Source organism: Eublepharis macularius, chromosome 6, assembly GCF_028583425.1.
Source record: "Eublepharis macularius isolate TG4126 chromosome 6, MPM_Emac_v1.0, whole genome shotgun sequence".
Classification (NCBI taxonomy): Eukaryota; Metazoa; Chordata; class Lepidosauria; order Squamata; family Eublepharidae; genus Eublepharis; species Eublepharis macularius.
The window spans coordinates 68,788,722-68,804,534 of NC_072795.1; the positions used below are offsets into that span (position 1 = coordinate 68,788,722).

At 39.4% G+C, this 15,813-nt stretch overlaps 1 protein-coding gene across 3 annotated transcripts in view; it reads right to left on the minus strand.

Moving 5' to 3' along the window:
* The window catches only part of SH3PXD2A (SH3 and PX domains 2A), a 334,390-nt gene that overhangs the window by 180,150 nt on the left and 138,427 nt on the right, over positions 1 to 15,813 (minus strand). For all 3 annotated transcript variants that reach the window (XM_054983545.1, XM_054983544.1, XM_054983546.1), the window contains one exon: positions 6,310 to 6,401. In XM_054983545.1, the coding sequence (XP_054839520.1) occupies positions 6,310 to 6,401 (92 nt within the window). The remainder of the gene's footprint in view (positions 1 to 6,309; positions 6,402 to 15,813) is intronic.

Below are 15,813 nucleotides of genomic sequence, written 5' to 3' on the forward strand. Positions count from 1 at the left end.
ACATGAGCAAAGCCATAGAGATATTTCTTCTGGCAGCTCAGCCTGTACTTAAAGTAGGTCTAAGGTTATTTGTGAAATTTCAATTAAATCAGAAGCTTTGATAATTCGATAAGCTGCCCCAACTTTTTGAGTCAAAACATGAGGTTATTTGATCTGCTGTTTGCATTTCTGGGAGCTGAGTGTCTCAAAGACCATCAGTGCAGACAGGTCAAAAGATGGATGGAGTGACTGTGATTTTACCAAGCAGCCTTTGACAAGCTCACTGAGGACCAGACAGTGGTTAAATACTAGTTGTTTGGGCACTTTTATCTTTTGGATATATTACGTTTTTCAGCCACCTAAAAGTCACTCAGTTATCTTCAGAGAACGAAAGAGTCAAAACAGTCCTCAACACAGATCTTCCCTTCAAGAATAAATCACTTAAAGACAAATAGTGCATTTCTTGCATATGCCATGAACAAATTATGTAGATTCATGCACTTGCTCTGATATAAAAATAGAGTTCTCATACAATTAAAGAAAAATTAGATGATTGAGTGGTATTAATGGTAAATGATGGATTAACTGAGTCTAATGGCATACAATTTCATATAAATAAAAACTGTATTATTCTTAATGAAAAATCCCACTTTCTATATCTTCATACAATGCATGTATGTCACAGCAGGCATCACTATAGCATTCCTTCTTTTGTAAGGCAGAAGAATACCTTTTTCTAAGATGTTGCTTGCCACCTGCAGTTATTATAAGTTCCTATATCAAACATAATTAAAAATCAGGACCACCTTGTTAATCAATCAAAAGTCACCAATCCCAAAACATGCAGCTGTAACAGGTGTAAAATGCTATAGTCAACCATTGGCTAAGTTAATTGAATAGAAGTCATTGTGAAAAAAATTGTCTATAATCCTCTGTTCCTCCAAAACAAAAAGGATTTGTTTAATAATTTTATAGCAATGTACTTAGGGTAATTTCACATATGCCCTGGTATATGTTGTTTGTACAAATATAACGTTATTTGGATAATTATAGCTGTGGGGGTCAGAAACAGAGATGGGCACAAACCGAAATATGAACCAAAGTTCGTGATGAACCAAGCCAGTTCGTGGTTTGTGAACCAGCAGTTTGTCAGAGCCCATTTCTGATGAACCACCACGAACTTCAGGCTGGTTCATTTGATTTATTTTTTGGTTCGTCACTGCAGACAGCCTGGCGCTGATCAGTCAGTTTCCTAGGCAACTGGGGATTGACTTCCTGCAGACCTTCTGCTGGCCCAGAAGTGGCCTTCTGCTGACCTGGATGTGACATTTTCATGAACCAAATGAACTGGTTCACGAACTGAGGCAGGTTTGTGAAAGTTCATGGTTCGTGAAATATGATGAACCACAAACTGCATGGTCCGTTTTTTTCCGGTTCATGCCCATCTCTAGTCAGCAATCACCAGAGCTGTATATGCTTTATTTGTATACTAATTCTAATTGCACAGAGAAGGACAAAGAAGAGTTAAACAATGGTTCACAAAGTGTGAGCTGAAGATGGTTTCTTTCACCTGCAAAACGTAAATTCATCACCTCCTGCTAAGGAGGTCATTAAGTAAACTTTTGGTACTCTATCTATTTTGTTTCAAGAAAGGAAATTCAGGATGTGTAAGCAACTTTGGGGAAGGCAATGGCAAACCACCCCGTAAAAAGTCTGCCAAGAAAACGTCATGATGCGGCATCCCCCCATGGGTCAGTATACTCGGTGCTTTACCTTTACCTAATCAGCAACTTAGCAGAAAGGAAGAGCTTCTGAAATGGTCAAAGGTATGTAAGTGATTTTGACAGTCATTAATTTTGTCCTGAGAATGGGGAGAATAAAGAACAGGGAGAATAAAGAAGTGTCACACACAACTGTTTGTAGGGCAAAAATGGCTAGAATTACACAAACAAGGTCTGACTTCTTCCTGCACATAAAAACATGATTTTCTAAGCTGGTGCTCATGCACAGATGCTACATTTCAGTATATCATCAGATAATGCATAAGCAACCATTAAATGTTGCCAACAGGCACTTCCATAATGGTAAAATACTAATTAAACACTTTTCGAACACTAAGGGGAAGAGAAGCAGATGCTTGCATGAGTATAGGAGAAGGGTGTCAATATGTGGAAAAGGAAGGAAGAAGTGCTCCCATCCACACAAAAGCCCCATCAAATTGATGGGTCTTTACATAGCTTAGTATATACTTTTTAGGAGATTATCACATACATTATCTTACTAAAATAATAGATAACATAAATGTAGTTAACCTGATGAGATTTTACACACATACAGAGACAGACACACAGAAAGAAAGAGACTGCTACTGATCTTACCTATTTGATGTTCACAACAGCCTAAAAATCAAGACATTTTTTAAAAAGGAAAAATAAACCATAATTTTACACAACAGTTGCTGATATCTGATGTCTGCTTCCTGACCTAAGGTAAAAGGAGGTTATCTGGCCTGACTGTCAGCATAAATCCAATTATAGAGCATGGCAAAACCTTTCAGAGCCCCAAAGATATCAATTACCTTGCTAGAAACCAGAGAACAGATCAATATGCACAAAATAGGTTTCATGAACTATATAGTGGGGGAGGGGGGGAGAGCTAAGCATATAGATATATACCTTTATTATAAAGAGGCTTTGGTCTTACATAACTCAGCGCAGGTCATTCTGAATTTACTTAAGGAGAAAAGAAATCTGCCATTATCAAGGATTAAGCTGAAGCTTTCCATTTCCTCACAACTATTCACAGGTCTATTATAGTACCTCTGGTTTATTGACCTAAGAGTAGGTGTTAAGCTCAAAAGATGAATTGATTCATAAGAATCTCAGCTTTCTCCTTTGAAAATGCGTATTAATATTTATGGCTCCTGAGGAAACATAATATTAAAAGCAATGAGTTATACAGGGTTTCTCATGCCATGCATCCCTAACCCTAATCTTCCCCCTTGACTACACTATTAGGTGTTAGGAGCTGAAGCAGGCCAAATTCACTTCCCCACTCCGTTTTCCATTTTTTTCCACCAACAGATGCTCTTGCAGTGATTGTCAGCTGATTCTGAGGTATTTTTCTTCCTTCTTTCTTTCAAACAATTTTTTATGCATTTACGGGGAGCCCTGAGTATACTGAAGTCTATGGGTTATACTAATAAGTATGGAGCTATCAAACTCTCTATTAGAAAGAATGATTCTACATCAGGAAAAAAGTTTTCTTCATTTCAGCCTTGGAGGGGCAATGATGGATATGTTGTACTTCTAGCAGGTTTTTTTTTCAGCTGGAATGGGGTAGAACAGTGCGGACGGCAATCTCAACTCCCCTCTGTCTGGAGATCAGGGGGCGGGGCCACCAGCCATGTGACCATTTTCTCCACGGGCAACCCACTGAGTTCCACCACCTCTTTTCCCAGAAAAAAGCCCTGATTTCTAGTATTTGCCAATATATGCAAAGCTCTTCCCAGAGCTACATTTACAAAACAGAGCTATGTTTACAAAGAAGTGGTCTTTAAGCAACTACCCACCTAGAAACCACAGCCTTGATTCAAAGCCCACTGGAACTAATGCAAACCCTGCAAGTATTTTCTTTTTGCTTTGGGATTTGATGCCTAAACTGGTTTTAAAAAACATAACAACTGATTGATGGGGACAGAACACAAGCCCATCTGTCTTCATATTATCTCTGCAGCTGCTCCTAGTATTACTTGCACTCAGCGGAAATGTACGAGAATCTACATGCAATCCACAGGATTTGATTTTTGAAAAATGTTTTTATGTTCCTTTTCCATGAATACGCCCAAGGTGATCCACAATTTGCCAAAATACAACACAGCATCCATCACATCACACTGTTTAAACTCAGGTTTGGGTGATCAGAGGTTGGAGCAAAGGGTGAATTCTTATCCCAAGTCCATTGTGAGTAACAGCCATGTATGATTTTCTCTTTCGTAAATTGCCTAATCCAAATTACCTTTGAGAAGATATTAATCTGGTTCAAAAAGAGCCATTTCTGTGTGCATTCTGAACTAAATCAAATTGATACAGCTATAATAAGATTACGAAATAATTTCACAAGCCCACTATGAACAAAATAAAGAAGATGTGTCTATCAAGAAGCTTAAATACTCCAACACTCACTTTATAAAACAGAGATGATTAGACAAAACAACAATTCTGTAAATTTTATGCTGGTGCTGCAATAGTAGAAGATACTGCATTTGTCTTGAATTGATAGCTAACACATTATTCTGCCTAAGGACCAAACTGCACCATGTGCCAGGGATCTGTGATTGGACTTCCTGACATTTTTTTAAATAGACGTGGGAGGCTTTGCATTTCATTGGAACAGTTGTACTGGGGGCGGGGATGTTTAAAAGATTGTACTTATATCTAAGTGGGCTCTGCTGGGCCTAGGATATTGAAAAGTATATTTGCTTTTATAGGAGCCTGTCCGCCAGGGCTCCACTATGCTCCCACTTTCAGAGGTCAGGTGGATGGCCACCAGAGATAGGGCCTTTTAATCTGATTGTTTTGATGTGCAACCTGTACTATAAAGAAGAGGCTATTGTTAGGACAGAATATGGGGAAACAGAATGGTTTCCAGTTGGCAAAGGTGTTAGACAAGGATGCATATTATCTCGCTACCTGTTCAATCTATATACAGAGCATTTTATAAGGAAAGATGGATTAGATTTAGAAGAAAATGGAGTGAAAATTGGTGGAAGGAACATTAACTATTTCATTTGGTACCTAGCTCGTGGAGTTGTAGGTGTCAGGAGAAAACATTTCCATTTACAAAGTATTTATGGACTGATAAGACTGGCTCTGTTTATGAGCCACTTATTTCTGTGTTCTTTGTATAGTTTTTTTGCTCAGGTTTCATTATTTATGTGGTAGCTACTGATTTTGGTTAGCTGTTTTGGCTAGCATGTACTTGTTCTGTTTTTAATTGCTGGAAGCTGCCCTGTAGGGTTTTTTAAAAATTAGGTTGATATAAATGTTTTAAGTAAATAGCAAGTAGTGCGGGTGATGTTTAGACTGAGAAAAACTGTGTGTAGGAAAAGCATTAAACACGTCATCTTACAATTGTGGTTACTGCAATCAAATTCCAAGTGCCCATTCACTAATTTAAGATAAAACAAAAATATGAGAATACCCAAGATTTCTTGAGTGATGTGTAGTTTGGCCGTAAGCTTTTTAATAACCATTCTATACTAACAAGCAGTTGTGATACAGAAAATGCAGGAAAAAATTTGCAGCTTCTTCCTGTAAATTGAGATAACTGCACTTATACATGGGATAACAAAAAGACAGGCAGAGGTGCTAGGTAGAGAAGAGTACTGGTTGGCCAAATATTCACTAGTGAAGGTTTCTCTAGGCCAGAATATTTGAAGGTCAGGCTAAGGGAGTGAATATCTCCCTAACAGCCACAGCTGGAAGGGGAGCATGTCAAAAATGACATTAGCAGGAAAATAGTAAAGAGTCCAGTAGCACCTTTAAGACTAACCAACTTTATTGTAGCTTAAGCTTTCGAGAACCACAGTTCTCTTCATCACATGAATCTAACGAAGAGAACTGTGGTTCTTGAAAGCTTATGCTATAATAAAGTTGGTTCGTCTCAAAGGTGCTACTGGACTCTTTACTATTTTGCGACTACTGACTAACATGGCTAACTGGTCTGGATCTATTAGCAAGAAAGCCACTTTGATGCCAGCTGTGACACGTGATGACAAAACAACAGCAATGGACTGCTGAGCATTGGGTTTATATGAAATATGCACAAAGTAGTTATTGGTAGTTTCAAGCGTCCAGAGGTTATATTTCTGCTCTGTCTCCAGAAAGGTCTGCTCTCTCAGTGTAACTGGTTTTGCTTTCTGCTTTCTGGAAATTGTATCTGACATGGATCATAATCAAAGTCTTGCATCTTTTAGCATGAATGCATCTGGAAAGGTGGGTGGCAATTAAAAGTTTGATATTTATCTGGCAGGATTTCCCCACCACTGATAAAGCCAATACTTTGATGACTTTAATGATTCCTTCAGAGAACACGATTAGGCAAACCAACTGAGCGAGAAAAGGTCTCTCCTTTCAACCTATGATAAATAGATGCCGAGTTTACATTTGCCAAATTAAAGTCCCATTTCCTAGGAATTTAAAAGCTGAAAATAAAACAAAGTACTCTCCCATCCTCTGTTATGTGATCAAATATAATTAATCTTCACTCCCTTTCTTGCTAGCAAAATTACTGTGGTGTAGATGTATAAAAAGCAACCATCAAACTTACTCTTTAGGAGGGTCTAGGTCCTCTGGTCTGGTCTCAAAGAATCTGAAGACTTCATCACACTGGGAAATGTGAGGGGGAAGCCTCACCAGTGCCTGTTTATTTTTCAAGCAAATATAAAAAAGGCAAAGCCATATTAGAAACATAAATTTTACAAGAAAGAAAAGGCTGGATCTTTTTGGTTCACATCAACCCAGAACTATGAGTGAGGAAAAAAATGAAAAAAATGAAATCTGTAAAGACATAATTCAAGATACTTTGTGTCTAGTACTCAAGCATATGGGCCTTCGTATTGAACGTGTTCAGAGCTGTTCTTTCATTAGCTCCTCCTAACTCTACCATGCCACCAATCACCAGCTTCCAGACAGGACCATACTGGTCCCATGTTAACACACAGCCACCATACACATTAATGGGGGATGTTAAATGGCGGTTATCACAAAGTGGCAGCAATAAGAACAACATAATGTGGGGTTTCCTTTGAAGACAACCCAGAAACGTTAAGATGGCCAGACTGTGGAAGCATGACTATTTCTAGGAGCTACCCAACAGGAACACATCTCACCTATTTTAAAAATTGCTGCCAATTTGGTTCAGAGTTCAATTCAAAGTGCTTACTATAACCTGTAATCCCTTTACAGTCTAGGACCAACATATCTGAAGGGCCATATCTTCCCATATGTCCCAGTGTGCCACTTAAGGTCCTTTAATAGCCACCTTCTGCTTGACCCTCACTTACACTGCCTGCTTGGCATCTACCAAAGCTCATTCCTTTTCAGTACTTTCTCCCATCTTTGTGGAACAGACTCCCTGAGGAGGCTAGAAGGGTGCCATCCTTAGAAATGTTTAGGAGGTGCTATCAGGATTGCCAGCCAACCCAGCTTCAAAGTAGGGGCTGGGGGGGTTGCTTGGGAGGCAGAAGCTCCTAATCTGACAGTCTTACACACACACATCACTTCCAGTTGAAAACTGGAAGCTACAGAGTCTCAGAGGGCCAAAATTGGCCCACAACATAACATTTTCTCTATGCTTGAGGCTGATTTTGCCCAGCTGAGACCCTGTAGTGTTAGCAATCCTTACTGCTATGAGGACAGTTTATAGATGGAATATCATAAACACCATTCTCCATATATAATAAGCCCAAGGCACTGCCTGGCCCAGAGTGAATGCCAGCCAGGTGGGGAGCCTGGAAAATTACCAGAGTGTGAGTCAGAGCAGCTGACTGACTGACGCCCCTCCATGCCCCAGAGAGAGATGCATCACTTAGGACAATGAGGTCTCCCAAGAAACTCCTGACTTATCTCATCAGTGCCTGATCTCACTTCACTACCTCATCCTAATCAAGCTATTCAGCAAATCTGGTAGCTTTCCTCATCCAGTACTTAAAAGAGTCATCGAGCACCATTTTCACCTATAGTCCATCTTAAGTAGACCCATTAAGCCTCTCTCAACTCCAGTGTCCACCACCTCCAGAGACAGCTGTAAAGTCATTGTTTTGGAGTGAAGGTATCAGCTTGCCCAGGGAGCATTTTTCCCTATAACTGGACTCCCTAGCCACCAGTGAGTGTGTTCTGGATCTGTCCACACACACCAAAATTAATTTGGGTCTCTTCTTTTCTTTGTGAAATACTGCTTGTTTTGCTGCTGTCGTCCACAGACCTCTATCTTCGAGACTGGTAACTATCGCCTTCCCAAAACTGCTTTCTCCCCCTTTCTTTTGTGATTTTCTTAGTTAGCCTTGTATGTGTGCTGTGTATGATTTTCTGTATTTTGCCCCTTTATTTCTCTTTTAATTAAAAAAAAACCCTTTCTGGTTGAACATCTGCCTGCTTTATTTTGAGAGTTTTCTAAGGGAATAATCCCCGTAAACATAGGTGGAGAATCCCAGTTAATCCCACTTGCTTGTATCTTTTATACTAATTGCCCTAAGAAGACCGCCTTTTTGGGTAACAGTAGCTTCTGGTTTTCAACTTGAAATGATGTCATCGGGGCTTATGGAGTGCACACATGCTATTTTGACATGTGCTTCACCAGTTCCTAGCTTGCTTCCCCCACTCCTCCTTCCTTACCAGACAGGTGAGCAGGGGCAGGGGGTGAAAGGTGGGGGCAAGAGATTTCCCACTGGCAAACCTTGGCACTATAAAGCTGCTTTATTTACTAGAGCCTTTTATGGGGCATTTTAGGGGAAGAGTCATGGGATTTTATTGTGTTATGGTTAGTTTTAATTTAGAATTGTAAACTGCCTCAAGTCACAAAGGAAAGGTAGAGTAGACATATTTTAACAAGTAATATTCTGACCCAATTAACAGATGCACATCTTTCATTTCACAGACCATGTAAAACAGATTTGTTCAGGAGGGCATTTTTATAAAAGAAATAGGGTTGTAGTTTTAACATGTGTAAAAAAAATTAGACAATTTCATTACATTGTTTATTAAATGTATCATATGCTGTTTTGCACTGTTTTCTAATTTCATAGTCCAGCTTTACTGCACTATTTGTTCTATGTATTATACTGATTTATTATATTATTCTCCAATTGTGTGACTTTGCTTTATTGTATTGTTTGTGGGATGTATTATACTGTCATTTTTGCACTGTTCTCTAATTTTGTAATCCAGTTTTCATGAATGCATGTGTTACACTGACTTTATTACATTGTTTTTAAATTAAGTAATCTGCCTTGCATATCCAGGAGAAAGGTAGATTATAAATGAAGTTGATAAAATAATTATAAATCTTTAAAAGCAATCGTCATTTCTATAGACATCAACAATTCATGTTCAAAAACAATGGACCCTTTCCAAACTGCAGTTTGGTAAAATAGGCTTGATTATGATGACATTAATGGATATAGGTTTTTTTCTGCTTGACATTTATATTAAGTAGGTCTATCCAGAGTGGAAGTCTGTATTTCTTACTTTTTTGTGGTTTCCTGTAGGCATTCATGATTGAAAAATCCCAACACCTTTTATTTCTATTAGATTACGATCAGCAGCAAATTCCTTCCACAAATTGTGTGGAATACTGTGATAGCATCATTTCCTTTTAATTTGCAGGAAGGAATTACTGAAAATATGAAATACAGTGATCTATAACTGCATTAGTGCATTATTTTAAGAGCCCTTGGCGAACATTCAATAAGTGTGCAGTGTATGTTAGTGGGATCACAGCAGCAGGTCCTATCCCAAATCTTTGCACAGTCTGCAAAAATCCTATGCATGTACGAACTGTAGAGTGTATGCACATAGCATATAGTCAGGGGCAAGGCCAAGAATCTAACTCAGTATAAAACTGTTTCGTATGTTCATATCAGAGAGTCATTTTCTTACAAATTATGTATTAGAGGTACACTTTCTTGTTATCAGATGACATGTGCTCAGCACTGGACAGGATGAATGCATGATTTTTGAAAGATTTTTTTTAAGGAAAAGAGAAAAGGTTAATGAAATGGCAAGACATTGCCATGAGGTAAAACAATAGCCCTGCTCATGTTTGCTATTTTTAAAGGTTAAATGGTTCCTCTAGCACTTCAGTGATGGAAAAGGGAACACTCAGACTCTAAAGATTTTTTTTAGAAATTAATTTACAGCTTTTTATGAATTCACAATAAATCATGGATATCAGAGGGGCAAAATTGTAATTCGTCATTTAATTATGTCACTGGCACTATCCAAAAGGTATCCATGACACTTAAGTAACCACTTTCCATCCTTTCAGACTCAAAATGATCATTGCTTTTCTGCAGAGGAAGTGTAGCTCTGTGAGGGAAGCTAGGAATTGTTAACAGATATTAAGAGAGCCAGTGGTGTATAGTGGTTAGAGCAGGGAGTGGTTTCCCCAACTTGGTCCCGACCAACACCTTCCCTGGCACTTGCCAAGTACTTTTAGAAAGTGAATACACATGAAGCTGCCTTATATCGAATCCGACCATTAATCCATAAAAGTCATTATTGTCTACTCAGACTGGCAGCAGCTCTCTGGAGTCCCACATGGAGGTCTTTCACATCACCTACTACCTGATCATTTTAACTGGCGATGCCAGAGACTGAACCTGGAACCTTCTGCAGGCCAAGAAAGTGGGTGGGGCCAAGTGGGGCTTTTAACAGAAGTGTTTATAATTGGCCACTGGAGATCTGATTGGCTGCATAGATTAACATGAAATTGTTTCTGCAGCAGCTGCCATCATAATTTTGGTTTTGTTCTCTTTATCACTCTTCTTTTCCAGCACATTTTTTAAAAAAAGTCTCTCTCTTATTCCCTGCACTTGGGCTTCTTATGAGTGTGCATGGCTGTCACTCTCAAGGTAATTGGCTCAACCTCCCATAGCAGCCATTCTGTGGTTGTGCCCACGAATCTGTGGCAGAATTCCAAAGTTACCCACAGGTTCGAAAAATTTGGAGACCTCTCGGTTAAAGTATCAGACTAGGATAGGGTTGCCAGTCTTAGCTATAGAGGCAGTCATGACACACATATCTAGATTAGGATCTGGGAGAACAAGGTTTGAATCTCCACTCTGCTATAGAAGCTTGCCAGGTGACCTTGAATCAGCAACACACACACTCAGCCTAAATCACCTGACAGGGTTGTGAGGATAAAATGGAGGAGAGGACAATTAAGCTGCTTTGGGCCCCCAGTGAGGAGGAAGGCGAGCTGCAAATGAAACAAACAACAACAGGAAATTCTCAATGCCCTCACCAAACTGTAATTCCCAGAACTGGGGAGGTGGAGGGATAACATGACAATTAAACTGCTAGAAAATCCATGTAAATTTATTGTGCAGTATACTCTCAATTCTGCTAGCTTGAGGGAGAATCACATTTGCCCAGTGATAAAACATTGCAGTTTGAATGCTAGGAAAATACAATATCCATGTAGTAGAAATACTGTTCTGAGGGCAGATGCCAGGATGCCACATAAGTAAGTGTCAATTGTACACCATAACTGATTTATTAACTAGAAATACCTTTATGTTAAAATTAATTATTATCCCTCTTAATCTTGTGAGACAGCACTTTTCTCAATTAGATAACAAGCATTCTGATAAGAATCACTCTGTCTTCTGAGATGTGTGGTTATTCAGAAAGGGGAAAAAATTCCACACTTCCAATACCTAATAACTACTGATGCCTAAAATTTGGTCCTCTGTCTTCACATCACCTATTACCCCAGCTAATGCAGCACCTTCTTGACTTGGTGCATTATATACAGTGTAATTAGGTAACACTGTATTGATAGTGTCAATATACGGTGTCCATCACAAGGATAAGTGGAAGGGACTGTGACAGAAACAATTCATACAATGCTAGAAAAATAAGAGCAAAACTTGCTGCTTTTTCATTTCCTCGTGTATCTTGAGAGTGTTTACTATTAAAAAAGAAATAACTACTTTGTATGTGTGTGTGGCCGGGAACTGAAAAAAGGCAAACTGGGCAGATAATGGTCACCACAGCACAATACTGTTTCCCTTTAAAAAGAAATTTATGCTGTGACATGAAAAAGAAGAAAACTGGGGAGCAGAACAGGAGGAGCGGGCACAAGTAGGGGGGAAAGCTCTGGATCCCTGGTGGTGCATAAATAGGGATGGAAAACGTGTTCCATGGATTAAGTGTAAAACAAATACACATTTAGAGGGGCTTATTTTGACCACAGCCGTTAAGAAGCCTTATTAAATTGTGAAATGTCTCTGACACAGAGATCTTATGAAATACTTCTTTATTTTAGATTGGCAAAAGCTGCCTAGATGAAAGCTGCTTCAGATGGGCCCTGGAAGGCTTCATTCCACACAATTCCAAGGCTATTCTGAAGCAGGGAAATCATCCAGGGAGATAAATTTCAATGGGGGAAAAATATTTACAAGTGCAACCCACACCATCTTCCTGATTCCCAGGAAAACATCCAGATTCCTCTTGTTTATGCTTATATATGAAAACATATAGCCCTGTTACGTAGGTTACCTCATCTGGCTCTTAAAACCTTTGCCAGAAAAAGTTTAATTAGCAAAGCACAGCTGTTTATATTTGATGCTGCATAGCAGTAAAATGCCACCCAGTCCTTGAGAGGTCTCCTGAGCAGAGGTGGCACGCTCTCCGGGACACAAAACCAGTGGCTCACACTGCCTGATCTTAAAATTATTTTTGCCATGATGTCTCCTCTGTGCTGAGGTTCACAGTGTACCTTTTGATTTGTATTGCTTATTTGTACTGAAGACAAGAGCCCTAGCCAGGGTTAGGCCAGTGGGTGCTTTGTCCTAGATATTCATGGTGTCAGCTTCCATTTGGAGAAGGGAAGTTTCTAGTTTTAGAAAAATAGCAGCAGCTGATGCTACTCTTTCAAATTCTATTAACTCAACTTGCCGTATTTTTTTCTACTTATGGTTCTTTGTAATTTAAGATGAGTTTTACCCCCCCCCCCCGCAAGACTGCTATAATCTTTCATTATATTGCAGTGATTCTGGAAAATGGCTATTGTGGCTGAGTACAGAAGGATACTTAAAGTAAATAAGCGGTTACTTTTTAATTTTATTATTAATTTAAGATGTTCCTTGTTGACAAAACTGTCTGAACACAAAAAAAACCTAGCCTGTATCAGATCATCCATGCATGGCCGCTGAGTTCTTCTGTGTTCCTTCTATTCCTGTGGCCCCTTTAGAACCCCAGAAAAAATCATTATTTGGGTCACAGGACCCTGTATGGGTTGGGGAGCTTGGAGTTAGGAGGGATGAGGAGGAGAAATCACTCTTTGTTCTTCCACAGGAGAAGCTCTGCTGATTTCGGCCCCTTGTCTCTTCTCTCTCCAACCACCTGGCTGTTGTCCTAATTTTTGGACTCGAATCTGGAGAACCTGGTTTGATTCCCCACTCCTCCACTTGAAGCCAGCTGGGTGACCTTGGGTCAGTCACAGCTTCTTGGAGCTCTCTCACCCCCACCCACCTCACAGGGTGATTGTTGTGAGGATAATAATAACACTCTGTAAATGGCTCTGAGAAGGCATTAAGTTGTACTGAAGGGCAGTATATAAATTGAATGTTGTTACTGTTGTTATTATTTTCTGGGAGGGGAGCTGCAGGAATGGAGAGGAACACAGATAAACTCCACGTGTCTTCTGTGAATGGATGGTTGGATAAAAGCAAACGTTCTTATTCAATTTATATATTTCTGATTATAACAATTCATATATTCAAAATTATATACAGACACTTGGGAAAGGCAGGAGGATAATATAAGGATGGAGCTTTTGTTTTGGTTATAAGGAAATCACCAACTTTCTATCTATGTCTCTGAAGTCCACATGGAATATGGTGCCTGATCTAGCAAAGAAAGCTGTTTGGGGGAAAAACCCTAAACTCACACCTGCATTTCTGTGAAGAAATTCCAGTGTGGAAAAATAATTTGCCATAGCTAAATTTGGCCTGGGACCAATTTGATGCAGGGATGAGCTGCTCTGAACATTTATGGAAATTGCATTTATTATAATCCAATCAGCATCTTAACACAAATTTGTTTCATGTTTTCCAAACATACATGGCATGATGTGGAGTCAAGGACATTCACATTGCCGTGCCTTCCAGAGACTGCTGGTTTCTTTGGAGACTGTCATATTACTCAAGAATTTGTACAAATGGCAGCTGAAAAATCTCAGCCTAAGTAGAATAGAGTTGAGTTTGACTTAGGCTATGAACCTTCTTTTTCTCCTATAAATCCTCTCCTTCATTACATATGTTCAGTTGGTTAGATTGCCATTGTTTGGTTTATCAGTGCAGCCCACCATTAATATAACAATTTCTCAGACATACCCTCATCCAGTAATGGACTGTCTGCTTTCTAAACAATTGCATCTCAGATAAGTAACCAGCTTATGGTTTCTGGGGGTCAGAGGTCACCCCTATAACCCTTGGAGTGAATTCCTGCCTTCTGAGCAATATGTCTGTTCAGTGAACCCATGACACTATTTCTTGTGCACATGTTTTGCACAGTTCCTGCCTGTACAATTAATGTGAAGGCTACAGTGTGAGTGCACATGTTTACAGATAGCCAGTAGGCCTTCATTTGCCAAACAGTACATTAATTGTTGCACAGACAGCTTGATCTCATAAGATAAGATTTTAGTTCCGTTTCCCCATCAGAGGGTATATAGAATTAATGCCTCTTTTATGTCTCAGGCTCTTAAAAGTCTGCTGAAGGCTTTTATCAATATGCTTTCCACGGCATTGTTTCCTGAGCCTACTGGGGGAAAAAATCTGAACTAACTTTAGAATTCCTAATAGATTCTCATTAAGTCAGCAACTGTAAATGTCACAGCCATTGCATCTTATATAAATATGTTTAGTGAGGCATTCGCTAGATCATTCAATACTGACTGGTTACTTCTTAATATTCTTTTAACTAATCCTTTTTCATATAATCAAGGTGCTAAAAGGTTTTTTTCATGCTCTTCTAAAAGACCACATGAAAGGAAAATCAAGCCTAAGCACGACAATTGCTCTGGAATGAAAGATTATCACAGTACTGTGTTAGAAGATTTTAACCTCACATGTACCCCAAATCTATGGTCTTTACCACACATTATTTTTTCATTGGTTTTGGCCCCATATTGCATTGATTTCTTTCCAGAGTTCTGCACATATGGTCAAAATACCCTGGTTCAGTCCCCAAACTGCTTCCCAGGTGTTTTTTGTGTTCTGCATGGAGAAAGGCTGCATCCGCCGCAGAACTGATCTTCCCGTGACTTTTCTCCCCATACACATACCCAATATTTTTTTTTCCAGCAAAGTCAAACAGCAGATTTTTTGAAGCACAGAATGCTCTCTCTGGTGTGAGGCCTGGCCCTGCCTTTTGCCCTCTCGTGTATCCCCCTGCATCCTGATTGGTTGAACATTAACCAATCCATTTTTTCCTGGTTTTTCTTTTAAATTTTTTTTAAAATAGCAACGTTGGTGCCTTAAAAAAACTTTCAACTGATAAGGAAAAACGTAACACAAAAACTCTGCTGAGAGCCCTGAATCCTACTTGATATTTTAAAGTTTCCCTGTGTGCTTCTTGTACTTTTTAGTCCATTCTTTTTTGAAGTTTTTTTAAAATCAAAAAACAAGTTGCAAGATTGATGCCTTAAAGAAAAAAAAATTCAAATTTTCCTCAGTCCATCAACTAAGGAAACATGCGTTTCCCCAAGAAAGTGTGCAGCAGAAATAGGGCATTTTTCTAATGCACAAAAAATAAGACACCACTTCAGTTTGACTCTCTCAATTGCAAAATTACCACAGATTGAATATCCAGCCCCGCCCCCGCCCCGCAATGTAAGTGTGCATGTGGAAATAGGGTTGGCCAGGTCCCTATACACTCCTGATGGGAAGGGGAGGACCTGGCACTTACCTCGTGGATTCTTCTTTTTATGCATGCAAAGTGTGCATGCACTCTGGACACTTGTGTGATGACATCACTTCCAGGAAGTGATATCATCACACCGACCATGTGTGTGCTCCTGTGTTTTGAGTGGGGCAAATCCAGC